The 27950-nt window shown below is 40.7% G+C and overlaps 1 protein-coding gene across 2 annotated transcripts; it reads right to left on the bottom strand.

Annotated features, from left to right (window-relative positions):
- RB1CC1 (RB1 inducible coiled-coil 1) lies at window positions 1-26065 on the bottom strand. Of its 2 annotated transcripts, none has more exons than XM_081116237.1 (23): window positions 25951-26065; window positions 25189-25301; window positions 23692-23818; window positions 23353-23523; window positions 21208-21410; window positions 19982-20408; window positions 18346-18516; window positions 16313-16497; window positions 15967-16153; window positions 15808-15889; window positions 15496-15557; window positions 14508-14611; window positions 13954-14080; window positions 11962-13862; window positions 8917-9082; window positions 7619-7727; window positions 7289-7529; window positions 6342-6396; window positions 5330-5377; window positions 5054-5112; window positions 3185-3321; window positions 2060-2130; window positions 1-1378 (listed from the first exon to the last, which is right to left on the bottom strand). In XM_081116237.1, the coding sequence occupies exons 2-23, from the start codon at window positions 25257-25259 to the stop codon at window positions 1301-1303; spliced, it is 4782 nt and encodes a 1593-aa protein (XP_080972363.1). In that variant the 5' UTR covers window positions 25260-25301; window positions 25951-26065; the 3' UTR covers window positions 1-1300. The 2 variants fall into 2 exon arrangements, with proteins under 2 accessions (XP_080972363.1, XP_080972364.1); XM_081116238.1 differs by having other exon boundaries at window positions 3194-3321.
- Window positions 26066-27950: the final 1885 nt, after the last annotated feature.

Here is a 27950-nt window from a genome sequence, read left to right as displayed (position 1 = left end):
TGAAGTCACGTGTTCATTTATTCATCAGTATGTCAGGTTCCATTTTCTACACACCACGGCGTTTTTCCATTTTCTGTACTGTTAGACATACATATTTAAAAAAATATTTAACTTATTTTTATGAAGAAATTAAATATTTTCTGGGGGGGGAAATCATTTTCTTGTTTTCTAGCAACAACCTGAAACAAGTCGCATCCAACTCAACTAACTCATTAAATACCTTCGCTCCACGGCATCTGTCTGAAAGATCCAGGTTACACGGTTCTGATCTACATAACACTGTTTTACCCTGTTACATAGAATATAATTAAAGAACATTTCTGAAATTAACATGTTTCTTTTGATATAATACAGAACAAGTTTTCCCACACCCCAGCACTCACTCAAATATATTAAAATGTACCCTCCTTAAAAGGCACACACATTTACAGGTTCAAATCTTTATTGTTTAAAATTCTACATGTTTTACAATACAGTATTTTATTATTTAAATGACCTCTAAATGGTTACTGTACAATGAATATGTTTTTCTGAAACAACCATGAATTGTAATTTCATCGATGGGTTATTCTAGACAGAACAGTCATCAGGAAGGCTGCAGCACCGCGTCAGCGTCAGCGGCAGGCTCTTCCCTTGAGAACCCAGGTGACCAGTCTGCTGAAAGTGCCTGTAAAGACTGCGAATTATGGCTGATCTTAAAAATCAATCCATCAAATCGAGTTCCTTTTTGTTTTGAAACATCAAAGGGCATTTAAAAAAAATAAATGAAACAATCTGCTTTAGTAATCTACAGAGGCAAACTCAAAATTATGATTATCTGCATGCAGTAAACACCCCTTTCTTTAAATAGTTTTGAAGAATTTATACATTTTATAAAGAATGTATTAAGAGTGCAAGTTTTTGATGCTGATTTCACAAAAGGACAAATGCTGGTAATAACAACTAACATTTACTACCTAAGTTCAAGCTAATGTATCTGTAACAGGCAATTAACATGGCTAATCATGAGCCACAATGCACAGGGTATGCCCTTTGAGAAATGAACTAGTTTGGTCCATATTTCTAGTTATTTGGATAAAAACAAAACAAAACCAAAACCATTTTAATTCAGCCAAGGGTCTTGCTGAGTTTATTGTTCCTAAAGTGTATGTAGCCAGTTAGAAAGGTGACGGACGCCCAGGAAGCACATGGTCTCGGTGACTTTTGTATAAAAAGATGGCTTGCAGTTTGTGGAGTGATGAATGAACACTGTAGGATACGTCAGGAAAATGTCACAGGATGTACTGATTTCTTCCATAAGTTATACTTTCTTATTCCACGACACAGCTTTTACTCTGTAAAACTTTGTTCCCAAAGGAACTTTAAATCTGTTTTGTGCCTAGGAAAAAAGAAACCAAGTCACACAGGGACCATCATAGCCTACTCCTCAAAGCTAGAGTATTGGGGGGGCTGTCTTTGTCAAACTATGTAGGATCTACCCCTCGCCAGGAGAAAATGTATTGAGCCACTAGTGTTGATGGAAGGACACAGCACAAACTGAGCCGTAAGTCATACTTTTAAAGTACCGAGAGACCTCACTACTACACAGTCTAAGTTCTATCAGTGTTTTGGAGCAAAGGGGCCCACGGCGACAGTGAGTCGGGGCGAAGGCTCAAGGGCTCCGCTCCTGCTCATCTCGGTCAGGCGCGTTTCCAGCCATCAATACTTTACTTCAGTGGGAGTAGCGTGTGAACATAAGAAAACATCCACTCTACCTCTAGTGGCATCAGCAGCCAGGCTGTGTTCTTTTCTGTACATGAAAACACTAATATCAACAGTCACAGAACAGAAACTTATAGTTTTCCTATAGAGGTCCGTGAATTGTTGGTAATTTACGTCTACTACCTACAGATAAAATACACAAATACTCATAAAACTGCTGGTTCAAACTCACACCCATTAAATTCAAGGTCTAACCCCAGTGAGCAGAAAGACGGACGACAGCACTGCCGGGAGCGTCTACTAAGCAGCGTGAGAGTTCCCTGCGTGCCCCAGGTCTGCAGCGCACGCCGGTGTTTACCTTTTTGGCTTGACAGTACTCCTTTTCCATTACTTTTCCAAGCACCCAGGGTCTTCTAGACACACCTGAAGCTATTAAATCGAGTCATTAGTTTCTTTTTAAAAGTACGGTTATAATTATCACAAAATGTACCTGTCAGAGTCAAGAGACCTACGCAACTCCTAGACCGGGAGAACGCGAGATACGTGCAACGGCCGAAGCCACGAAAATGCAGGACAGTGTTCAGCACAACACTGAATTCATCCTGCTTTCCAACCAGTAATCTTGGTTTTATTTACTCATTAAACACAGGTGGTAAGCCAAATCACAGAACTAACAAAGTCAAAAGAAATGCAAACAATCCAGCATAAATTATAAACTACATGTAGAAACTCCGACTCAGCTCCACAGGGCCACCTGCTGGAGGTGCTCACAGAGGCGACCTTTTCCACTCTGGAAGCAGACGAGTTATTTCCTACATCCTAAGAAAAGCCCTGCTGCTTGAGGGGCAGCGCTTTCAGCGCCAGTGCTTCAGGGCAGGACCTGCAGCTGTCTCACATCAGTGCCCCGGTGCCCAGCAGGGCAGTGTGGACACAGTCCGGGCACGTAAACAGCTGACGAGGGTTAGGCAAGGTCTATTTACATCTTCACGTGCCCACCTCAGCCTAATTATATGGTTTCCCTCTGGGAGATAACAGGCAGAATAATCCAGTATATTTTAACAAAGCTTATCATTGCCTTTTAAAAATGTTTAAGTATTGACAAATTTAATAAAAAAAATAAAGTAGAAACACTGGATGATAAATAAGACAGAAAAGACATTTTATAATTTGCCAAAGAAAGGTAATGTTATAAACAAATAAGCATGTAAGCTTAAGTCAGTTGAATTTGCCTAGGAATTGTGACAATTTAATTCTGCTATTGCTAGGATATGAGATATTTGGCCCAACTGCATTAACTATGTCGATTGTGAACTGTCAACAGAATCCAGTAAAGTAATCTGGATACTGCAGATTTTATAAACAAACAGATTAAGCAGAGCTCCCTTTAGTTACTTAATTCTGATATACTTAGACAGGGAAGAAAAACCTTTACTATGCTCTCCCCACTCCGGGTTATTATTTTAATAATGGACGTGACACTTACCACCCTCACCTGGTTTGAGGTCCAGGGCAGGCAAAGACTCTGAATGCAGGAAATACAAGGTGGGACTCACAGTGAACAGCACGTAATTGTCGTGGCGCTCGTCCAGGATGATTAGGACCAGATCTCCCACCTGGAAACTGAACGCAGGAGTCACTGCACTGCCCGAGAAGTCGCTGTCGCCCTACCCTAAAACTTAAGTATATGTTCTGCAGTGGTCAACTACATATTGAAATATCATCAACACCATGTTAATTTTCATATTTACAGGATATATACATATACTTTACCCGGCTCCTAATGGCACTTCTGGCGATTCATAGATGTTCAAAGAATGACACGAGCAATGGTCAGAGACCAAACATTTTTTAAAATAAAATTTGTAATGCTATCTACTGTTTAAGGAAAAAAATGAGGGGAGGAAAACCCCCTTCACAGTTCATCTAGTTGCATGAAGAGGGCACCATCCTAACCTTTCATGAGAAACACAAATTAAAGGGCGCAAACATTTACAGCCCAGTGCTAAAGCAGTCTGTACACTATCCCTCCAGCCTCCAGGCACACGGCTCTGCAACTCCAGAGAAAAGGCCACTGAACCTGCTCTGAGCAGGTTCACGCTGTTATGAGGCTTAAACAATGGAGATGACGAATTTAGAAATGTTCAAGTATCAAGAGCCCTTAAAAGTCCTCAGATTCCTTAGTTGTCAAAATAATTTAATTTAGTAAGCCCTACACCTAACAGATCATCAAAACCATGAGGAAGCTGGTAGGTGGAAAGTCTTCTACTCGATCATGTTTACCCTGCAGCCCCCCTAACGAGATAAGGCACTGCTTCGGCTAAACACCAGAAGATACGTTTAGAAAGGCAGGTGGGGCCTCTTTCAGGAGTTTTTCCTTTCTTTTTTAAAAAGTTCACCTCTCTTATCTTTGAGACGCCATAAACTGATGTGATTTGACACATAGCTGGAAGGTCAAGTCAGATACCACCCTTTCAAATCACTGAGAAAAAATAAAATTCTAATAATTACTTACAGGTCAGTAATATTTGACAACCAAAAATTTGGTAAACAAACCTATTATAGACAAAATATTTTCAAATATTTAGCTTGCTGGTTTTGTATCTGTCCTGACAGGCAGAGGAAACTGACCAGCATTCACCAGCTGCTAGAGAAGCTTTATCACCCCAGAGACCCTCCCCTTCCGCGGCCCACACCCAACGCAGCACTGACATGGGGGACTTCGGTCCAGGAAGATCGTCTGTTGTTTCATCAATTTAACACATAAATTTTTAGCATACCAATGAAAAAAGTCAACACAAAAGTGAGAAAACTATTTTTTTTTGGTTAATCATCACCCAAGTATATGTCTTCCATTTTTTATCTTGGCGGCGGCCGGGGGGGGGGGGGGGGGGGGGGGGCACGCCCAAGGGGGGGAGGGGTCAACGACACATCAATTGTTTGCCTCCTGAAGGGCCCCAACGGGCGCCAGGGTTCCAACCTACAACTCAGAATCAAACCCCTGACCCTTAGGCGTGCACGTCAATACTAACCACTGGATCACACCAGCCAGGGCAACAAATGAGAAAACACTGTAACTTAAAAAGTCAAGACTCTCCAATCTAAAATTTAAAAAGACTAAGGAGACAGGTGGAATTTAAAAGAGGTGGCAGTAGTGTCAAAAAAGCTTTGGGAACATTTATACATAAGTAATAATTAAAGCTCTAATCGGAAACATTTCCTAACATCACCAGAAATAATAATTTAGAAAAGCTGTGCTTTTTAATAAAATTTTCTAACAACACAATTCAACATTATTCAGTTCAGTAAAATTTTCACAGAAAAACCCACCACAAAATATACACAAAATACTTACTCTCTAATAGCTATCTTTTCGGAATGCCTGGAGGATACCGAAGACATGCTCTGAGACATCTAGAAAAGAAACCGACAGTTCATAAAGCTCATACCATCAGAGCAGGGCGCTCTTCAGGTCCTCGCTGCAAACATTTCGTTCACTGTTACACACACGGCCTCCGCCCAGCTTCTAAGCGTCCAGATTTATGTGGTTCATGAACATACTTCCTTTCCTTCAACAATCACTTTCACTGGACAAATTTACCTTCTTTGTGATGAAACACGACGGACTTACCAGTCTCTGGCTTAGCCGCTTGTTCTCTTCTTCTTTCAACTGTAACGTCTGCGGGGGGGAGAGACCTGCTGTTTATCCTTGTACCTACTCACCCTGAACACGACGACAGCATCTTCTCTAAGTGCAGATTGCTGCTCGGTTCTAGTACTGAGTTAGTGGGAAATGTTTCTTCACAGATCCTTTCCCACTGTTTTAATTATTTACCGGCTTAAAAGATAATTAGATCAACTTTAGTACATTTACCCAAGCCCAGGGCTCTACAGTTGACTATGCAGTAGAATCACATCACTTTTAAGTATGCAGTAAATGGCTGGGATCGGTCCCCAAAGCTCTGCTAGTAGCTCTGGCCTAAGAGGAGGGATTAGCATATACAACATCTGCAGTTGATGCTGATGTAAGTGATCATACAACCCTTTAATAACAAAAAAAGAAAATGAAAAGAGCATGCTAGAGCACAAAGTTGTACTATTTTTACTAGATCCATAGACAATAAGCTTGTAAAGAACAAAAAAATTTGCTGAAAATCTTAAAGCCCTAGGGAATGAGATGTGCTCTGTAATGCAATCGGGAGGAAACCACTTACTGCCAGTGTTTTCATGTTCAATTAATCTCTATAAAAAACACAACACTATTTCATCATTCACATAATCTATGTTTGCCCAATTCAGGTATTTAATGCTTTGTTTCTATAATATGCAGAACTCGTACTTATAATGTTTTGATGAATTCTGAGCTACTGATTAAAAATATTATTGTATATTATTTACTTTATAAAGACCACTAACCTCTGTTCTAACACAGACCTCATCTCTTGGAAATATAGGACAAATAAGAGGCTTGAAATAATACTGCCAATTGTTTGGCCACTTCTCAAAATAGTAACTGCAAAAATAACCATTAAAAGAACTAACTTATAAACACAAGCAGGGCCATGTCTTAAGCATGAGGTTCATCTAACTGCACCCAGAGTGAACACAGTAAGCACTGCACTTCCAGATGACAATTTACTCACCCGTTCTAACAGCATGATCCTCTGCTGCTCCTCAGACAGCATGTGGATATTTTCTCTAAGAGAGAATGGATTATTTTAGTTTAAGCCTTAAAGTTCAGGACTTTACACTCTTCAAAAGGATTTTAGAAATTTAACTATTACTATAAGCACTTTAAAATGTAAGGGACTGTGCTAAATTTCAGAAAGCACCCTGTTTAAGTTAGGGTGCATTTCAATGGAGTGCGTGCGTTCTTTGTACCACAGCTCCTGAAATGAGACCTATAAACTTTTTGAAATTATAAGCAGAGCATTTGTTTATGCCTTTTTCTAGAATAATGCCTTTTAAATGTCAAGTTGTTCTGTATGTGTTTTTCAGGGATTTTCCTTCGTCCTGTGTGGATGAATCCACATTATGGATAGAGTGGCAATTCTCGGGTGGCCTCACTGTCCAAACTGAAAACAACCAACGCCGCCTGCCCGCGTGGGCCTGCGGAGCTCCGAGTTTCAGTACAAAATAACCCAAGTCTCAGTGAAGACTTCGCAGGCATTCCTGAGTGCCCAGTGTGCCAGTCAACAGGCTGCGTGGGAATCTGCTCACCACAAAAAAATAGTTAAAAACTAATTAGAAAAGAAAAAATAGAAATAGGGTGGCTTTTATTTTATATTGATGCATTACTGAGAAATAAATTGTACATTTAACGTCTACACTGTGATGATGTGATACGTGCACACACTGTGGAGTCCCTCCGAGTTAATTCACACACATCACTTACCATTTTGGAGGCAGGGGAGATGACACTGAAAATCTACTATCGCCAAATTCAACTATACAATCTGGGGTCACCTCCTACAGTCCCCATGCTACACGTTTGATCTCCAACCACACACACCCCACCACTGAACATCTGCACCACTTTAGAAACCTCTCCCTACCCCCCACTGCCCAGCGGCTGCGGAGGGGCACTCACTGGACGGACATCATGCTCGTCTCCAGGGTCGAGTCCACTCTGCCTTCGTCTGGGGTCTCCAGGGCTGACTTCTCGGTGTCGCCTGGGAGTTCAGGGGCACATGCTCCATAAAGCTCGGGGGCCGCGGCCACACCCGGGGGCGGAGCGAAGCTGCTCCCGCGCAGCTTGCTCACCTCCTCCTCCAGCCTCCTCTTCTCCTCCAGCAGGCGGGCGCGGTCCTCGGACAGCGACTCGATCAGATCTGCGGGCACCGCCCAAAGCAGCGTCAGGGCCATGTAAGACGGCGTCCGGTTCGGAAAGGAGCGGGCGTCGCTACAAAACGTTACTGACCTTTATCTCGCTCTTGCTGCTGCATCGTGCTTTTCAACTTGTCGCTGAGGTCGTTAATGATGTTTTCTTTCCTCATCTTTTCTCTTGTTAAAACAGTGTTAAAATTGGTCTGGAACACAGAACGGTAAGCAGGTAAATTATCTGCATGCACAAGAAGCTGGGGCTAAAAGAAATAACCCTGCAAACACTTTCACACAGTACGTTAGTATGTGAAGAAAATAAAGCGCAATTTATAAATGACGTTTAGCATTTACTTATTTTTGTTAATCACCACATGAGGATATTGGAGGGAGGGTGGGAGAGAAACATCGATGCGAGAGACACGTCGATTGGTTGCCTCCCACACGCCCCCAACCTGGGGTGGGAGCAAACCCACAACCCAGGTACGTGCCCTCCACCGGGAATGGAACCTGTGACCCTTTGGTTCGCAGGCTGATGCTCTAACCACTGAGCACATCAGCCAGGGCAATGATGTTGTTTTTTTTTTAAGAAATCTTTCTCCCCCGCCCCCAGTTTGCCTTTTCTATTTTTATTTATTTTTCAATCTTCACCCAAGGATATTTTTTCCATTGCTTTTCAAAGAGAGTGGGAGAGAGAGAAATATTGATTTCAGGCTCTTCTTTCCTTTCCCAGTCCTTAAAATGTAAAATTCCTAAGGGTTTTCGAATACACTTTAAATCTGTCCCAACAGACATTTTTTAAAAACTATAGAAAGAAATTTTTTAAATTTTTATTAATATATCTTTATTGATTTCAGAGAGAGGAAAGGAGAGGGGGAGAGAGAGACAGAAACATCAATGATGAGAGAGTCATTGATCAAGCCCGCAACCCGGGCATGTGCCCTGACCGGGAATCGAACCCTGATCGCCTGGATCCCAGGTCGACGCTTAACCACCAAGCCACACCTGGCCGGGCTAGAAAGAAAATTTAAAATTACCATTTTTGGGGGGGGACTACACATATTAAATGTGCATATCAACTATAACAGATTTCTGGGATAAAAGTAAAAAAAATTGTACTGATCAGTATAGCATGTAATTTAGAAAAATAAAATTTTAGAGATTATCATCTAAGTATAAACACTTTCATTTTGCAAGAAAACTAATCTGAGTTTTAAGAAGATTAAGTGACATATCTAAGATCACAGAAGTAGCTAAGAAACTAGGAGTATAATTTACGTCCCAATTTCTAATCTAGGACTGTTTCCTTTCGAAGCACCCGTCCGCGTGACACAATGGCCTTTAAAAAGAGAATGCTTTTATCAGGAAGACGTTTAAACACTGAGGGGCAGGACTCACCTGCTGCTCGGCAATCAAGGCCGTGCGCACGCTCCGCACCTCCTCCTGCTTCCTCTTCTCCTGCTCTTCAAGCTGTTCTAAAAACTTGGCTTTTTCTTCCTGAAGCTTTTCTTGAAGTTCAGCAACCAGGCTCAAAGAATCTTCTCTGGCAGACTCAGTGGCAGAACTTGAAAGTTAAATACAGTATTAATTTTTTTTTCAAAATGGCAGATATAATCCCCCATGCACCAAATGCCCCAAGTAGCCAACCGCAGAGGCTACAGGTCTCTCTACCCTAACAGTAGTGAACTGGGTGCGAAGGCGGCAACCCACTGGTGCTTCTCTCACATGGACGTTCCTCTCTCTCTAAAATCAATGCACGTATCTTAGGTAAGAATTAAAAAATAAGTAAATAAAATAGGTTCTGTTTTCTAAGCTCAATCCTGATAGATACAAATAGAATCCTAGGGGAAAATAAACTCTGAAGACGGGAACCTGGAACTCTGCGACCTGTTTCCATCTGAAGGCAGTAATGACCTCACCACCAGGGCATTCCAAGGTAGAACAGCGAACAGCGGTCGTTGTCTGGTCTCGGGTGACTAAAGGCAAGGTCTTGGAGACGTCCCAGTTGTCCCTCCAAATCCCACCAAGCCTCCCTTACCAACCAGCAGCAGCCTCTTCTTCCTTGAGATTAGTGTCATCTTACCTGAGGTCCCCTTCTCAACAAGGCCACGGTTCTCAACAACCGCTCCACCATTTCATTATTCCCAGACCCATTGCTACATTCAAACCCCAGGTGCCAAGGGAAGTTAAAAAAAAAAAAAAAAGGAGGAATTGCAATTCCAAGATGTTTCATTTATTCAGAAGAAACATAGGAAATACGTATGGAAACAGAACCAACGGGAGTTAGAACAAGGGCACACAGAATGCTACAAGCCAAAATCATTTGTACGAATGCAATGACCAGACTCTAGTTCAAGTGTTAGCTATTAAGAGTTTGCTAGGTTGACTTCCTGAAACCTGGACCTAACGGCCAACATTAAACAAAAGTAAGATGCCAAGTTGAGATACTCTAGACCGCAGGCCAGATCCAGCCTGTTATCACCTGCTTGTGTAATTAAAGTTTTATTGGAACACAGCCATGCCCGTTTATAGCGTCGCACTCCTCTCCTGCTGCAACAGCAAAGCCGAGTAGCTCGGACAGAGACTACCTGGCCCCAGAGCCTAAAGTGTTTACAATGTGACTCGTTACAGAAAGTCTGCCAACCATTCTCTACACCAAGGATTCTCAGGGTGGCCGATCCGCAGACCCCTGGAGGTAACAAAAACACTTTCAGAGGGTCAGTGGGCTGTGTGACACAAGCGAGCTGTAAATACCTATTAGAGCTCCCAGGCTGATTACAGAAATAAAGACCACAGCAACCAAGACTGCAAAAATTAATCATTTCTGTCTCTTTCCCTTCTCCATTCTCCTAGTATGTAACATGTTGTCATAATGGTAGCCAACCCTATGTTTTGGCATTTAACTTACAGAATATCAGGAAGAGATCGGGTCTGTGTGGAAAAATGATCGATCACCAATACGTTCACTCTGGGACGGCCAGAATGAAATGTTTGACTCACACCTTTTGAAGACAGGGTTAGGACGCCTGAGATGAGGCATATATGCTAAATCACACTAGACAGAAACATCACGTGGTAAGCATCTTTATTTGGAGGTCCAATGTGGGTGCGATGTGTGTGACCACTGAATTTAAAGCGGGGGGTGTGCAGCGCTAGACTGCCTGTCATCTTGCCATTGCTCTCGCCTCTTTTCTGGAATCTCATCTACAATGAAATGCAGACTCTACATTTTCCAGAATCCTCTGTATAACTTCAAGTTTGCCAGTGAAAAGAACAGGTACAGGTGTGCAGAGAAGAGCAGCCCAGGCTGACTCTCCAGAGGTGGCTGTGTCCAGACGCAGTCTCACAGGAGCGTCCTGCCAAGGAAATGAGCGCTACCCGCTGTGTGCTGCGGGTGGGCACATCATCGGGCGTGAAGAGGCGCTTGGATGTTGTCGCAGCTGCCCAGGGAGCCGGGGAAACCATGAGCTTGGTGGGTGCTTAGTGTCTCTTTTCCTCATATTTCACTTAGAATTTTCCTGGCCCTCAGTAGTGACTACATTGACCTTACCTGCCCCAGTTCTGTAAACATTTCAGGCAGGTTCTAATTCATATTAAACCCTTGAATTGCCCCAGAATACAGAAGAGGTTTAACTGTACACCAATATATGAACATTACACAGCAGAGAGATAACCCCAAGAGACTGTATAAAAGTGGTTAAGGCAAGAAGCGAGAGGTTAACATATATAATGTATATATAACTATAAATATATTCACTTGGAAGAATTCATGGTAGAACTAATTGATAATGTTCTAGAAAGTTTTTATTAGGCCACAAAACACCTCAATAAATTTTAAAGAATAGAAAAACTGAAGGCCATTTTCTCTAATAAAAAGCAGTTATCAGTCAGTAACAATAATAAAAGTGCAAAAAAACAACTGTATAAAACCTGGGACTTAAAAACATTCTTTTGAATCACCAAAGAAATAACTGAAATTGTAAGATCAAGAAAATAACGTTGATGAAACTATACAGCCCCAATCCAGAACTTAGCCTTTACGAAACACTGCTCAGAGACAGCTGTGACTTTTTATACACACACAGTTTAAAAAGAGTAAAAATAAGTAATTTTCAATTGAAGAATCTGGGGAAAAACTTCAAGTAAATCAAAGAAGGAAATTTTTAAGTTAAAAAAGGAAAAAGCTCCTGTAAATATTTGAAATTTTCAAAACAATCATTTCTCCAGAGATCCAAAACCCTAATCTATTACTAAAATCCATTAATAGATTTGTTATTTTCAAAATGTTTGCAATAAACTATTTTTAAAAGTTTTTCCTGCATAAATACACCTTAATTGCTACCTTTACCTAAGGTAAACCAAGGCACTGTGCTGACTCACACACAAAGCTGAAATCTGAATCATCAATATTTTTATTTTACGATTGCGGGCTGAAGTTCTTACCTTTTTGCTATTTGACTCTCAAGATGTTTCACCTTTTCTAGCAACTCCCTCTCCACGGCGTCTCTCTCCAGCCGAAACCCCTGCAGGGCCCTCTCGATAGCCGCCGCTTTCTCGCAGCTCAGCTGCTGCAGCAGCTCCTGCCGCTCCTGCTCCTGGAGCGTGCGGAGCTTCTCCCTGTCCTTCTCGAGTTCCTGGATGGCGGCTTCGTACCTCTCTTCCTGCTGGGCGGCTTTTTCATCTTTTCCTTTTTCAAGAGCACTCAATGCTGAGTCCAATTTCCTCTGCAGTTCCTCTATTTCTTCCCTCAGGTGTTTTTCTACTTCAAAGGCTTGGTGGTGCAAGGCTGTCACCTGGCTCAGTTCAGCCTTCAGCGCATTAGATTCCTCCTCGTGCCTACTAATTAACTCCGAGATGCACTGATCTTTTTCAATGGTCATTAAAGTTCTCAGCTCTGCCAAGCCCACCTGATGGTTTTCACTATTATCCTCAATCTTCTGGTTCAGTTTACTTATCTCTGCTCTCAAATTTTCCGTCTCTTGTTCAAGGAGAGATTTTAAGGTCTCATTCTGCTGGGCTTTGCTTTCTTCCAGCAAAATTTTTATTTCGTCCGTTTCTGCCTCCTTCAGAGCAAGTTCCACCTCCAGCTTGCACCGCATGTCTGACAAATCAGAAACCTTCCGTTTCAGCTCCTGCAGCTGCCGTTCTTTTTCCTGGATGACTGTGGCATGAGACTCCTGTATCTGGTCGATCCTTTGCTGATTTTCGTTTTTTAATTTCTCCAAAGAATCTCTGTGGTCTGTCATAACTCTCTCGAACTCCTGGGTGTGCTTGACTTGCAGAGTGTCCTCTAGCTCCTTTAGGTGGCTTTGCTCCAAGCTCTCAAGCTCTGTCCTCAACAACTGGATCTTTTCATCATTTTCAACATGGAGCTTCTTAAAGTCTTTCAACACTCTCTCTCGTGACTCTTTCAGTTCTTTAATTTCACAATTCTGAGTGTGCATGACGTTTTCCATCTCTAACAACTTCTGGTCCTTTTCATTCTGCAGGCAGATGATCGCTTCTTTTTCATGTTTAACCAAAGCAAATTCATTATCTTTATTTTGCAGAACCTCCTCAAGGCACACGAGGTCTCCTTTAAGCTTTTTAATTCTGTTTTTGTTTTCGTCACTCTCTTTTACTAGTGCATCAAGTCTGCCTTCATATTCAGTTTTTAAAGACTGTAGTTCATTTTGATGTTTTTCATTTAGTGTTATCTCTACAGAATATTTTATCTTTTCAATAATGTTTCTTATTTCTACTGCTGCACACTTTAAAGAGTTTGAGAAGTCACACTGCTCTTTCTGTACAAAGGTTCTGAAGTGGCAAAGGTCTTCCTTGATGGTTTGTATAGTGAACTGCGAGTCTTGGGCAACAACCCTGCATTTTTCCAATTGGACATTTAGAGACACACGACCCCCTGGGTCCTCTTTACCACACAGATTTGTGTCCTGCATCCGTCTACTGTCTATTGCATTGATAACTGACGAGTAAAGCGATTCCACCATCATTTCTGGACTCTGGGGATCACTTATAGGATTAGGAGATGATAAGTTTTCTTCTATTACAAACTCATTCACAGCGGACATAAAATCTGATTCCGGACTTTCTGCTAATGAATCCAAGTCTAAGGAAACTTGGTGAACAGTCTGCTCTATGTTGGGATGGGGGATAGTTTCAAAATCAAATGTCTGTGCATCAATGCTGTCTGGAGACAATTCTTCTAAGGGGCATACTGCAGGACACAAGGGATCCTGCACAGTGAGTGGAGGGGGAGTTCTTGGTGAGGTAGTAGTTGTAATTCCTGTTGCACCTTCGACTCTTGGTGAGGAAGTCGACTGTGGGGATGTCTGACTCCCGGATGCCTAGGAGAGAGAGAGTGACAGGTTCATTAACAGCTGCGGCAACACAAACGTTTACACTAATAAGTGAGCCACTGGGAAGAACTTAATTTGCCTTTTGTTCACTCAGTAGGTCTGTAATGGTCTGTGACATTTCATCCAAACTTTGTGCTGCTTTTACCAAATCATGTAGAGCAAGTACGTGCTGGTGCAGAGGTTCAAAGTCACAAAGTAAGGGGACCCTGAAACAAAATGCAATCAAATTAGATTTCTGATTTCTTAATAAAAAGATGCGTATGCACAACCAAATATTTTAATCTATATCAAAAATAACTCCTGCACTATCATTCTCTTTCTATCAACAACACCAGGAACAGTGCAAGAAGCCAAAGATAGAATTGTTAAAATGATATTAGAAGTCTTCTGCAGTATGCAAAGTCAGAGTAACTGCTAGAAAAACATTGAGTGCACGTAGACATTAACTTCCTTCTTTTCTGATCATTTTAAAATTCCCCAGAAACTTCCTGAAGCAGGCACAGGCGTGTCGGTCTACCCTAAAACAGTTTGCTCTTCTGGCCCCTGCGAGGCGTGTGGCGCTCCTTTCCACACTCCAGAATAATGAAACACTGTATGGCGACATCTAAAGCTAAAAATACCAGTGACATTTACCTGAGGAATGGCTGGACTTCTGAAGGACAAAGTGACTGCAGAAACTGTAAATCTTTTAATGAAATATCTGGAAGCTCACAGTCAAACTTTCGAGGTTTCTGCGTCTGTACAATAGTGATGATAATGATAATTTACAAAACATACAGGATAAATGATTAAGTGGTCTCTTACTATAATCAAATTCAGTGAAACAAATAAAAATGCTTCAAGATCTACTCACACTTAAGAAACTGAATGAAATAACAAATTAAAAACTTAGTCAATTAAAAAATATCTGTTGAGTCCTACCATATCTTTACAATACAGCCAAGAAATGCACCTTTAAAAATAACTCCATTTGTTTCAATCATTACGTAAGCAGATCCAGAAATGTCAAGGTCTTCATTAAACAAAGTTTCCTAGATAAATGAGTGTGGAAACCCTATCAATCACTCATTCTCAGATATTCAAAAACACATACAAGTAAAGCCCTCAGAAAGCCTGCAGCACAGAAAACTGTTTAACAGCTCAGCAGAATGTCGGGGTGGGGGGGGGCACGACAAGCAAAAACACCTACAGCCTTTCCTCAACTTCTCTGACAGTCAACCTGGTTTAGAAATAAACCAAACTTATCCTCAGGGTTTTGGTGAGAGCTACCTGGAGAGTCAGCCTATTCTGATTTGTCAAAACATGAAAGGAAGGGGGTCAGCGGGTAAGAGAATGAGAGGAGGAAGGAAGTAGAAGGGTGGGCGGGCGGGGAGGAGACACAGAAAGACAAACTATACACAGGAGGATCCATTCCCACCAATCTTAACGGCGTAGTAAGACATCCCCTTGTGGAAACTCCAGGTCAGAAACCATACATATATTTTAAAGCTTTATAACAACTGGTGTTTTTAAAACCCCAAAACATTATGTTGATAAACTATTCTGATAAATGCCTCTCCTTCTGAAATAAAGGTTTGAACACATACAAAATCCTGTCTCGTGCAGGAAATAAAATACATACACAAAAGGAGGAGGGCCAGGAGTCCAATCCCCGAAACAGGCGATTTCGTAAAAAAGACTTCCCTGTATAAAGAAATTAATATGGCTATTTTATAACTTTATTTGAGATAAAAACCAACAACAAAAAAAACCAAATTTTTTTTTGGGAAAAAAATTCTGACAATACTCCGTTTTTTAAAATTAACAATGGATTCAATTCCACAAACCTTAAAAGAAATGTTTCTAGATTTCAGTGCTAATTAAAATCATATACATGCTATATAACGCTATGTCCACATCTATAAAAAATAACTTACTGATGAAGAACACTTACTGAATAATTTTCCAAAGGTTTCCCTTTTTGACTTTTCAGCTTCATACAATCGCTTTCCATCTTTGACTAAAGCGCCAGCCCACTGAAAGGAGGGAAGCTGGTATTAGTATCACACACCAATTCGTTACGACTCCTACCAATTAATCAGAACTCGCGTACCTCCCTGTAGTGTCTTATGAACATCTTTCTCCTCACAACTTCAACAACAGCTAAGCAGTACATCTGGGGGACTGTACTCAGGGCTTCCACAATTCTGACTCTTTCTAGCAGCTCTATTACGAGGCGAAGCAAAGCCTGCAATTTCTCTCCATCTTGGTCAGCATGAAGCATTACAAAGCAACACCACCTATAGGATGAAGTTGACATACAAACACTATAAAAATAATCCAAAATAATCAATCAAGTATTTCAATACAATGGTAAGAGAAAACTACTGCACCACTCAGGAGAAATTAAATGACATCAACTCTAAACATCCTAAATTCGATGTAACAGAATCACTCACTTCAGCCTGACGTGCAGGTTAGTTGCTAGTTCTTGTTTGGCAGTGGTACACTTCTGTTTAATATCCAACAGTTTTCTATGGTTTTGCAACATAATCATCAACTGATTTGCATGACTCAGGCATAAGTCAGGTAATACAGATGCGTCCTTCAAGTTTTCAGCTCTCTTCTGATTAGCTAAAAATCCCTTTGAAAGAAAATATTTTAAAAGGTATTAACTTTGTTTCATGAGAGACATGAACATTCACTTAGGAGGAATATCTTTATATTAAACAAGAACTGTCCTACTTTTTTTATTGATTTCAGAGAGAGGAAGGGAGAGGGAGAGAGAGATACAAACATCAATGACGGGAGTCAATGACCAGCTACCTCTGCACGCCACAGACTGGAGATCAAGCTGGCAACCTAGGCATGTGCCCTGACTGGAAATAGAATGGTGACCTCCAGATTCATAGGTCAACACGCAACCTCTGAGCCACGCTGAGCAGGCAGAACTGTCCTACTTTCAAACAAGATTTTAAAATCTACTTTTTTGAATGTGTTACCTGTGGTCAAAACAAAAGATTAAGTTTTCAAGAAATCTATACTCATCTAATTCTATTCCATTGTCATGCTAAAAAAAAAGAGCAAAACCCAGGAAGGTAAAGTAGCTTAATTCAAAGGTACATTTAATGGCTAAATGAGAACTAGAAACTGTGTTTCTAGACTCCTACTACACATGGGTCAGTAAGAGCATGATATTAAATGAAACGTGGTCAATAATTCAAAGCCTTTAAAAAGAGGAACTGATTTAATCTTGACCAATATTTAATCCTATATTGTATACTTCCCTAAATTAAAAAAAAAATCAATTAACTGCACTTTTTATTGAAAAGGCATCCCTCTTAGTGTTTCTGGACTACATTTTGTTCCAATAACATATACATATTTTGTGCTGTCTTTAGAGCAATACTGAACTGTACAATTTTACAGCACATTTTATTATTTGGTGGGAAAAAATAGGCGTTTTCTTAGCTATTCTTATTCATTTATTTTCATAGGTGAACTCTACATCATTTTGTTAAGTAGGGAACGGACTGTCTTTAGGCTATAAATTATTTAGGCAGATGTGCCATATTTAAAAGCCTTCTTTTGTTCACAAAACCAGCCAAATGAAAACCCAACAGCAAACACTTATAAAAATGTCCAAAGAGGTTATAATCTTTTGATAGCCTGTTGATGAGGTTATTACTAACGTGTTTTTATTGTGTTTATAGGTGTTCTTTTCCTATTCTACTTACTAAGTGATTGAATTGTTACCGAGGCTTTGGGATTTGCACATCCATCCGACTGCTGTACTTGCTGTTATAAATAACTATCCTTCTAGGAAATGAACCACATTGATCAGCAAAGGACAGCAAGTGTGTCTTCCTAATTTCTAGTAGTTGTCACTCTCCATTGCATGTTTTTCTAAATATCATGAAAACATTTCAATTTAAATGATGTGTATTTAAAATTAAGTCAAAACAGTTTATATGTAAAAATAAGACAATGTCAATGTCAATAGGAACTTTATCTTACTTTCCTTTCAATATGGAATATACTCAACTGTGGGCTTACTTTTTCTGTAACTCAATCCATTTAAAAATCTTGGCAGATTGCATTAAATTAGACCTAAACGCCTAAGTATTAGTAAATTCTTTCAGATTTCATATATTCCTCCTGTCCTTTACAAATTTCTTTTTTTTTTTTTTTAGTTTTTGAGAGGGGACCAGGAGGTATTCAAATGTTTAGTACAGTGACTGCTTTACATGTCCTTTCAACACGTATTTTCCCCCAGCTGCTCACAGCATTTTCATGGCTTATCTTCCGTTGTCATCTAAAACAGCCTAAGCTCAATTTGCTTTATCAAACTGAAACACTAAGAACATGAGTTCTTTATTACATGGAAACAGTGATGCTGCATTAGCAATATCCTAGGGTGAAGTGAAAACATGGTGCAGACCAAACTGAAACTGCACCTAAAACAACTGTACAGAAAAGTCTGAAATAGCACCTGAGCCAGTTCTTTCTGCTCGTTCACCAGGCGGCCACAGCTGGCAATCATCTGATCCAGGGCATACAGCCGGTCCTCCAGCCCTTTGATGGCTTTCATATTCTGATTATCAAGTTTGGCAATAGTCTGACGGCATTCTACTATAAATGGTCGAATAATCCTTGGATCGAGCTAAATGACAAGGACACACATATGAATCAAGTTTCATCAGAGAGTTTAAAGTATATTTCACACTATTTTTATACAACTTCAGAGAAAAACACAGGAATTTAAGTTTTATTTTCAGAAGGTCAAGAACTGGACAATTACGTTAATAAAACCCAAGTACTACTGACTATATTGAAATACATAATTAAGAATATATATTTCCAGGAAATACACCTTTCAATCAATGCCACAAATTATTCAATTGTCAATATCCCAAAGAAAATGTTATTTTCAAGGTCTAATGAAGTAAAGCAGAGTTAAAAATAAACTAAACACACTCTTTGGTCATTGTCATCAATCCAACTTCTCTCTAACATAACATCCTCACACTTACCTCCCTCCTGGAGAGATCTCCGTTCTCCATCCCTAGCTCAAGGAATCGGGTCAACTACAGTCTCCCCTCCCCTTGGAATACCTTACACGGGCCATCTTCTGCATGGACTCTCCATGAAAACCACCCGGCCAAAGATCACCAATGACCTTGTTTTACTTGAGGCTCTTAAGATAGTTAGCACTGAAGACCACCTTTCCCAGACCTCACAGCTTTGGGCATTACCTCAGGAGTTCCTGCACAGGGCCCTCCTCTGGCACCTTTTCCTACCTAATCCATGAATACAGATGAGCCAGGACTCGGCGCTTAGCCCACTTCTATCACTTCAGCGTAACTTCTACAGAGCTAACTCCCTACCCTTTTTGAATCCCTGATCCTCACATTTTCAGCCTATGTTTGACTGCTTGTTAGTATCTATGTGTGGATATCAACTGTATGTTCTACTACTAACTCACTATAATTGTTTCCTGTGGAAACCCCTCAATGGCTTCCTTCTGCTCACAATGACATCCAAGACACAGAAAACAATACAGGCTTCCATGGGCTGACACCAGTAATTCCTTCCAGGCCTACCTTCTTTTGAAACGGAACTGCCTATTGTATTCAAACAAACTGAATATTTATATTCACAGAAATATAAAGATGACACCTCAATCATCCTGATCACAATTCTGTGGCTCACTTTCCACAATCAGAAATGAAATCTTTAGCTACTAAAATGTCAACCGTTCCTATAGGAACAGTAGTTTTCACTCGTTTTTGGCACTAATCTTTACATAATGTATCACATATTCCCCTGCCCTGGCAAGTGTCTTCATTGAAGCTTTCTTTGATGATTTAAATAATAAATGGTTAAAATGTCTTCTTTTGGGTGGTGGGTACTCCTGAATCAACTACTCATGAACGTGTACATTTCATTGAATGTAAATCATCCGTGTAAACAAAGAATACCAAAAAAAAAATTTTATCTCTCACACCAACACTCATTATTTCTACTTTAACATAATACCCATTCTCCCACTTTATAAAATATTTAGTATAAATAATATAATTTCAGATAGTTGAAAAGACAAGAAAAATCAAATTAATGTTACTCACCCTGCTCATTGAATCAAAGCACTTTCTAACTAATGATTCCACATCATTGGGTCTATCTTGAACATTTATCCAGTCCAACAAAGAAACGTTAAAAAAAGGCAGCTCTCTGTCTTTAGCATCTGCGGGAGTTTCATCCTGCTGGGCAGTACTCTGACAAGATTCCCTCATTTCTCCTCCACTTTCAGCATCTGTAGTATCTGGGGCTACATGTTCCACTGACTTGTGAAATGAGGTTAATGAGGATTTATTAGTTGTCCCAGGCATATCGGGGGAGAGCACCAGTTCAGTGGAAGTTTTCAGCTCAGCCTTCTCTGAGCCTTCATGTTCAGGTAGAGAGTCCAGTCTTCCCAAACATTCCCTGTAACTATGTCTGGTCAGGCACTCCAACAGCGGGATCTTGGCCATTACTGAAACTGCAGTTCCTAAACTTAAAACACAAAAGTTCTGTCAGTAAATAACAGGACTACTCTAATTAGAGATTAGCATTTTATTATTACTCACAAATCTTACCACCTCTCTACTGTGTTATACATCCATAAAGTACTGCAGGAGGTGTTGTAAGGGAAACCTAGTTAGAGAGAGGGAAGGGCACCAACGCATTCAAGTTCTTTTCTAAAGTAAAGTTTGCTAGGACACACTAAGCATGTGAGCACTTGGTTTCTATCAAACCTTAAGATATAAGAAATTCAAATTTACCACAGCAGTCTTTAAGTCAATCAAGTATTTTTGATATACTTGAAAGCACAGGATAAAATTAACAATCTTAATAAAGATTATAAATGAAAGCCAGAACACAATGGTTATTTTCTACCTTAGCAAGCCTACAGCAGATGGCCACTTAAGAAAATTACATTTTCCTTGGTTAATGTTTGAAAATTTTTCCATTTCCATTAGATGTGTCATTTTTTGATGTTACCTTTACTTTATTGGAAAGTTGGTAGCAAGGCGAGAGCATGCAAAGATTCTTGGGTTTGTGAAATATTTCAAAAGTATTTTAAGCCTTTTACACAAAGAAAACAACACATGAAAAAGAAATGTGGGAGATGTGTAATATATGTGGTAAAACCAATCGTAACTTTAGAGTCTATGAAAGTCATCATAAAAGTCTCAAAAAATGAACTTTGATTAATATACGGCCTACTTGAAACATTATTAATTACTGAAACTACTGATAAACGGCAAAGATATTTTAAACATCTTATTATCCATTTTAATGGCACACATACTGAGTAAGTTTTGACTTGATGTCCTCTATGGATTGCAGATAATTGGAATAAATATTTTCAAACTTGAAGAGCAGCTTTTGGTAGGAGTTTGAGCAGTCCTCCAGGTTGGCCATGATGGCAGCCCAGCCTTGGTGTTGAAGGTGTTCATCATGGACCAGACTTTCACAGAAGGAGCTAAGTTTCTTGGCAACTTCATACATTTCCTATGTCAAAAATATGAAACAATAAAAGAAGGTAGCGTTTCTGTGCACGTTTCCACGCATGTACTTACGTGGGTGCGTGCATGTGCCCTGAACACATTTTAAAGAGGGCATGTTAAGGGAATGCTTTAGTTCGTCTCATTTGTGCCTGCCCGTTGTTATGACAGTGGAGGAAGATAAACACCCGACTCATTGCTGCTGGGAGTCTATACTGGTAAAGCATCTACAGAGGGCAATAACTATCAAAAGTAAAATGCTATCTACTGCTTGGCAAAGTGGTTCATCTAGGGATTTATCCAGTAAAATCTTAAACAAATAAAGAATCGTCAAAGGTTCTTTATTTCAATACTATGAAACGAAATGCAAAACACCTCAATGTCTATCAAAATTTACACCAATACAATGAAATTTATGTAGCATAAAATGAAATATTTTTATATATAAGGCTATGAAAAGATCAACATACAGTATTAAATTCAAAAGGCAAGGTGCTGAATTCATAAAGTAATTTTTTTTAAAATTGATTTTATAGAGGGAAGAAGGGAGGGAGGGAGGGAGGGAGAGAGGGAGAGAGGGGGAGAGAGAGAGAGAGAGAGAGAGAGAGAGAGAGAGAGAGAGAAAGAGAGAAAGAGAGAAAGAGAAAAGAAGAGAAACATCAACCCACAATCTAGGTATGAAACCTGGCCAGGAATTGAACCTATAACCTTCTGGTGCATAGGATGACACTCCAAACACCTGAGCCACACGGGCCAGGGCACCTATCTTTATACATCACATAAAAAATCAATTACAAGTTTTCTACAGATATAAATAAATGTGGCTCAGTTGTTTGGAATGTCATCCTGTACACCAGAAGGTGGGGGGTCCCATTCCAGGTCAGGGCACATACCCAGGTTTCAGGTTCAATCCCCAGTCAGGGTGCATGCAGGAGGCAACCAATCAATGTTTCTCTCTACATATCTCCTCCTTCCTCTCTCTCTCTAAAAAATCAATTAAAATAAGTATTAAAAGGTAAATACTGTTGGTGGATTTTAAACGAACATTTTCTCATGTCTGAAGGTAAAATGTGTCTTACTACTGATAGCTTCGAGTCAACATTATAGTCAAGTACTAGGCAAGTAAAAAAAGAAAACCAATGACTGGCAAACAACCCATGAAGACTATAATACAAAAGGTATGTACTGAAAAGCAACTTGGGCCTGGCTGGTGTGGCTCAGCAGTTAAGCATCAACCTGGGATCCAGGAGATGGTGGTTCAGTTCCCGGTCAGGGCACATGCCTGGGTTGTGGCTTGACCCCCAGTCGGGGACGTGCAGGAGGCAGCGATCAATGACTGACTCTCTCTCTCTCTCCATCATCGATGTTTCTCTCTCTCTCCCTCTCCCTTCCTCTCTCTGAAATCAATAAAGATATATTAAAAAAAAAGAAAGAAAAGCAACCTGGTTTTCCTCCAGGACCTAAATAAGGATAGGGGAAAAAGAATCACATTTTTAATAGTTACTTAAGCTCTCTTTGTTTATGTCTATTTTAACATAGGTACTTTGTTGATTAAAGCAGTGTTCAGAAGTCATTATCTGCATACCATATTTAGGAAAGAAGTTGAACAAATCACAGTTAAGACCATGTTCCACTCTAAGATCTTGTCACTGTTTGACAATGTACAATGACTAACAATGTACCGTCCTGAAATTTAAATACCAGACACACTGACCACAAAATATGTATCGTTAAAAGCTTGTTATTTTTCACATTTTTTGAACATTTCCTCTGTAACTTAGAATACTTTGCTATTTAGATTTGAATGCTTTTAGGAGTAATAAATTTGTTAGAATGTTCCGAAAATATACCAAGTGTATGTGTAAGACTTCATTGTGTTACATGCACCAGTTTTAATTTTAAACTGTACTAGATGTGTCATTACATCTCAGAAAGCACTGATATCTCACCACCGCAAGCTGTGTCCTGGAAGCAACAGTGTGAAAGACCGCAGGCATCATAAGCGACTCTTCCACTTTTATTTCCATGTCATTTTCTGTCGAAAAGGTAGTTTTAGGAATAGCAGGTGGAAGTTCACATAAGATCATTTCTTTGTTAAAAAGAAATATTGGATTTGTGTCCTATGAAAGTAAAAATGCAAAAAAAAACCAGTGAAGTAAAATGTTACAAATACTGACCATGCACACTGCCCTCAACACAGGAGGCAGATACGCCTTACTTCTGAAGGCTGGGCCCAGCCCCGTCTGCCGTGAAGCTGAGCACGCTGGGCGCCAGGGCAGGACACCTACCGTCCCCGCGCTGTAGGTGCACACTCTTCTGTCCGCAGCCATGCACTCGCCGCCGTTGACTACCAGCACCTGGTGCTGCATAGCGATCTTGTACTTGCTGTGGATGGCATGCTTAAGGTCTGTAACACTGCAGCAAGGGAAGGCACCCGTTACTTTGACAAGCATTTTTATTATCAAGGTAGCACTACGTACAAATATCTGACAGGTTAAGGAATTCTACTCCTTAGATTTTCCACCAAAACAGAAGAAAAAAATATAAGCGCCTTTATCTCTGGAGCTGGGTTTCATAACTAACTGGCTGGTCTTAGGTGAATAAGTCAACCATGTGCCACATCTAAAAGGGAGGCTATCAAACACAGGCAGTGGACATATTTATTTTTGTGCTCTTTACATAATGTAGCAAAGGAACATGCTCAAATTAGCATCAGGTCTGTTAAAATCCTCAGAACACAGGATGTGTGTTAAAAATCTCCACATCACATTACACTATATATTAAATCTAAATTATATGAAAACTGTTTCCTTGTCCTATCTTTCAAAAAAGCCATTGCTTTACAAGTAAAATAGTATTGCATAAAACTAGAATAATAACAGGAGAATAAACTCTGTTTCCTGTACTCAGAACTGTAGCCTACTTCTGCCCCGCCCCGCATTTGGTATTTCTATTCCCTTCCTGTATGGCCTCCAGGCACATCTTTCCTCACCCGAAACCTCTCCCGTTTTTACAGATATAAGAGGGCATTTATTACTCAAATACTTGAAACCCCTCACAGCTGGAGAATTATTAGAACTGTGAGTCCCACTAATTTGGCTAAAGTCAACTACTGTCTTTATTAATACAAGAGAATTTTTAAAAAAATCACTAAAAACCACGGGACTGCCCAGCTGGGCCTGGCTCAGCGGTTGAGCATCGACCTAGGATCCAGGAGATCGCAGTTCGATTCCCAGTCAGGGCACATGCCCGGGTTGCGGGCTGGATCCCCCTCACTGGGAATCGTGCAGGAGGCAGCCGATCAATGATGACTCTCTCATCATTGATGTTTCTATCTCCCTCCCTCCCTCTCCCTTCTTCTCTCTGAAATCAATAAAGATATATTTAAAAAAAAAAAAAAAAAACAGATAAAAAACCACGGACTGACAGATGTTGCTTTCTATAGCTGGCAGTAACCCCGAGCTGTGTCCTGCGACACTTGGACTAGGAATCAGCTATGAAATCTTATTCCTAGTTGACAGCTCTCGTTTGAAATCAGTATGTTCCTGGGTGAGTTGTTCTTGTGCATAATTTAGTCACATGACCAGAGTAAAGCACAACTTAATGATTTCAACTTCAGCATTTGGAGAAAGGTAACAACATGCTGGGATGAAATACTGTATTTAAGACTTGCTATATCACTACTCTTAATAACAAAGGAATAGTTTTCACAACATCAAATTGTTTCCTGTCACTTTTTGCTGCACAAAATGCCAAGCTGTGAGAACAAACGAAATGCGGCTCACGTTTGCACTGTAAGTTCAGTGTCAAATGTTAGGGTGGTTCCGGTGTTAACCAGAAATACATATAACTTCATGGTGACTTCTCTGGGCTTGTAACTCACACTCGGATACGGTCACTAAAAGAAAGAGACAAGAAAAGTGGTCAAATTTAAAAACGCACACGAATACCCTCACGTAAAGCACAGCACAGTTGTACTTCATAAATAACAAACGACACAGGTTTTTATGTTCACAGTGGCTACTGGACAATTCAGTCAATTTGCTGCTTAAAAACAAATAAATAGTAATGAGAAGTGAAGAGCATAACTGTTTTACCATTAAAAAGTAATTTGAAGAGGCAAGTGGTTAAACGCTACGTGGATATGTCACTCTGATCTACACTAAGAGTAAAACAACAAAGAACAAAAATTTGGTCACACATCTAACTCCACTTATTTAAAATAGCTTTGCCATTAACTATTTGTTGACGTCAAAACCTCATATATAAAATAAAGGGACAGATTTCAACATCTAGCTCTTTTTTTTTTAAAACTGGAGGTAAAATTCCCTAAGATTAAAGAATGTGGTGAAAGACGATACATTCCCAGAAACTAGTTAAGTGCCTTTATATTCTTTCCACACCACCTTCAGAGTAAAATTATCAGGAAAGAAAGAAAAGGCAATAAGTTTTTAACATTCATGATTTCCAAATTAATTATTTTAAGTGCCTGAGATCTATTATAAATCATTAAAAACTCTATTACAGAGGTAGGAACTGTGACTTACCGTCAGGCACTGTGGAAAGGACGACCACCTTCCTTAAAAAGCAGATTAAAACTGGCTTGTGTTTGCTTTGCTTGATATTGGCAACTGAATGGCATTACTGGTTAAACTCAGTGAACTGAAAAAGAAAATATCTGGATTATCACAGAGAGAAACAGTTCCGTATGTGACAATCATGTGGTTACTGTTCTCTTCCTTTTAAAATTACCTTCTCAAACAGAAATCTCAACTCAGACTTTTCCCACCCGCACACTCACTGAGAGCACAAGCATGGGACCTGGACCCACACCTCTCCACTAGGAGTTATCAAACCAAAGGTCTCCAAAGGACTCCCCCAGACTGCTGAGCCGTACGGCCACTTCTCATTCCTTCAAGCAGAGTGGTAAAGGAGCCCAGGTGACCCCGACCCCAGTGCTTGTGCCTGATCTTGAACAAGTGACTGAACTATTCCAGTTTCTTCTTTTGTAAAATAGGAATTAAAATGGTACCTTGGAGAGCCCCTCCACCTGCAGTTATCCACCCTCTAGTGAAGTCCTATCCCCCCCCCCCCCCCCCCCCCCGGATGAGGGCAGGGCCTACGATCTGTTTCTAATCAATGAAATCTGGCAAAGGTGATGAAATGTCATGATTGATACTGGAGATTACACCTTCCAGCAAGCTGACTCCCTCCCTGGCCCGCCTTGATGAGGTAATAAGATGCCATATGGAGAGGCCCACGTGGGAAGAAACTGAAGTTGGGATCTGGCCAAAAGCCAACAAGAAGCTGAAGGCCTCAGTGCTGCAGGGAAATGAATCTCGACAACCACCTAGAGCTTGGAAGCAGGTCGTTCGTGAGTCAAGCCTCAGACAAGGCCCTGGCCCTGGCCCACACCCTCTCCAGTCCTGTGAGACCCTGGGCAGAGGAACAAGCCTTGCCTAGAATCTGCGAGATATTTGTGTTGTTTTAAACAGCTAAGATTGTGGTAATTTCTTGCTCAGCAAGAGTACCCCACATCATAGGGATACTACGACAATTAACCAGGGGGAAAAGTTAATGTATGAGGAAGGTGCTCAGCAGATGAGAGCTCAGTCAACAGCCCAGGCGCCCCCTTGGCACCTCCTCCTCTAGCGCTCCAGGCTCGGGGGATCTCAGCCAGACTCCTTCCCCCTCACAGCAGCTCACCTGCTCCCACAGCTGCAGCTGCCACTGCTGGTGCCCAGCCCCAGCCCAGTCTCTCTCTCGACCCGAGTTATGTACCCAGCCCGTCTCTAACTCAAGAAACCGAGGTTTCCCATATGCATCTCACTATTGCTCTTTCGAAACAGAACCCACCTTTCCTGCCTCCTAACCTACGCCCTAGTCCAGTTCCTTCCTGCTGACGGAATCACACTGCCCAGTCTCAGGCCCTGCCCCGGATCTGCCCCTCCTCACAGGTTACACACATAAATGTCAGTTAAGTGCTCATGTCCAGTCCATTCTAACAAACATTTACTACCTGTTCCTATTCCTACTGCTACTGCCTTAATCAGGCCCTCACTGATCTGGAACTTGACAAAAGCTTTGGACAACCGGCTCCATATCCCCTCTATCCCTAGCCCACCCACCTCCACGCTACCTTCAGAGACCATTCTAAATGCCAGGCTAATCGAGCTTTCTGCTGCTCTGAACCAGCTGTGACTGATTTTACGGCAGCTACCATTTAGGGGTGCCCACCACGTTCCAGGCAACTATTCTACGTGCTTTATTACATGAAATTCTCCCATCCGATCCTCACAAGAATCTTTGTGGGGGCAGATAGTATCATCCTCCTCATTTTATAAAGACTAAGAATTAATTTAGGATTTAAATAATAGGTTATCACATCCCTTTAACCCAGGGGTGAGGCACCTTTCTTCTGCCAAGGGCCATTTGGATATTTATAACATCATTCTTAGGCCATATAAAATTATCAAGTTAAAAATTATCCATGAAAAAAGCTCCTGGATTCACTGAGTGTTGAGTCCCGCCTGCGGCTGCCTTGGCA

The sequence above is a fragment of the Miniopterus schreibersii genome (genome assembly GCF_964146895.1).
Source record: "Miniopterus schreibersii genome assembly, chromosome: 17".
In the NCBI taxonomy this organism is placed as follows: Eukaryota; Metazoa; Chordata; class Mammalia; order Chiroptera; family Miniopteridae; genus Miniopterus; species Miniopterus schreibersii.
Note: the sequence above shows the minus strand (reverse complement) of the source record. Positions and strands in the feature narration are given on the sequence as shown.

Bases quoted from the DNA above. Each gene is read 5' to 3' on its own strand.
- RB1CC1 (XM_081116237.1), bottom strand. From the start codon at position 25,259: ATGAAGTTATATGTATTTCTGGTTAACACCGGAACCACCCTAACATTT. The intron at 16,498-18,345 runs GTGCTATTTCAG...TTTCTTTCAAAG, and splicing joins AGCAGAAAGAACTGGCTCAG to GGATTTTTAGCTAATCAGAA. The intron at 13,863-13,953 runs GCAAATTAAGTT...TCTCTCTCCTAG, and splicing joins ACCTACTGAGTGAACAAAAG to GCATCCGGGAGTCAGACATC.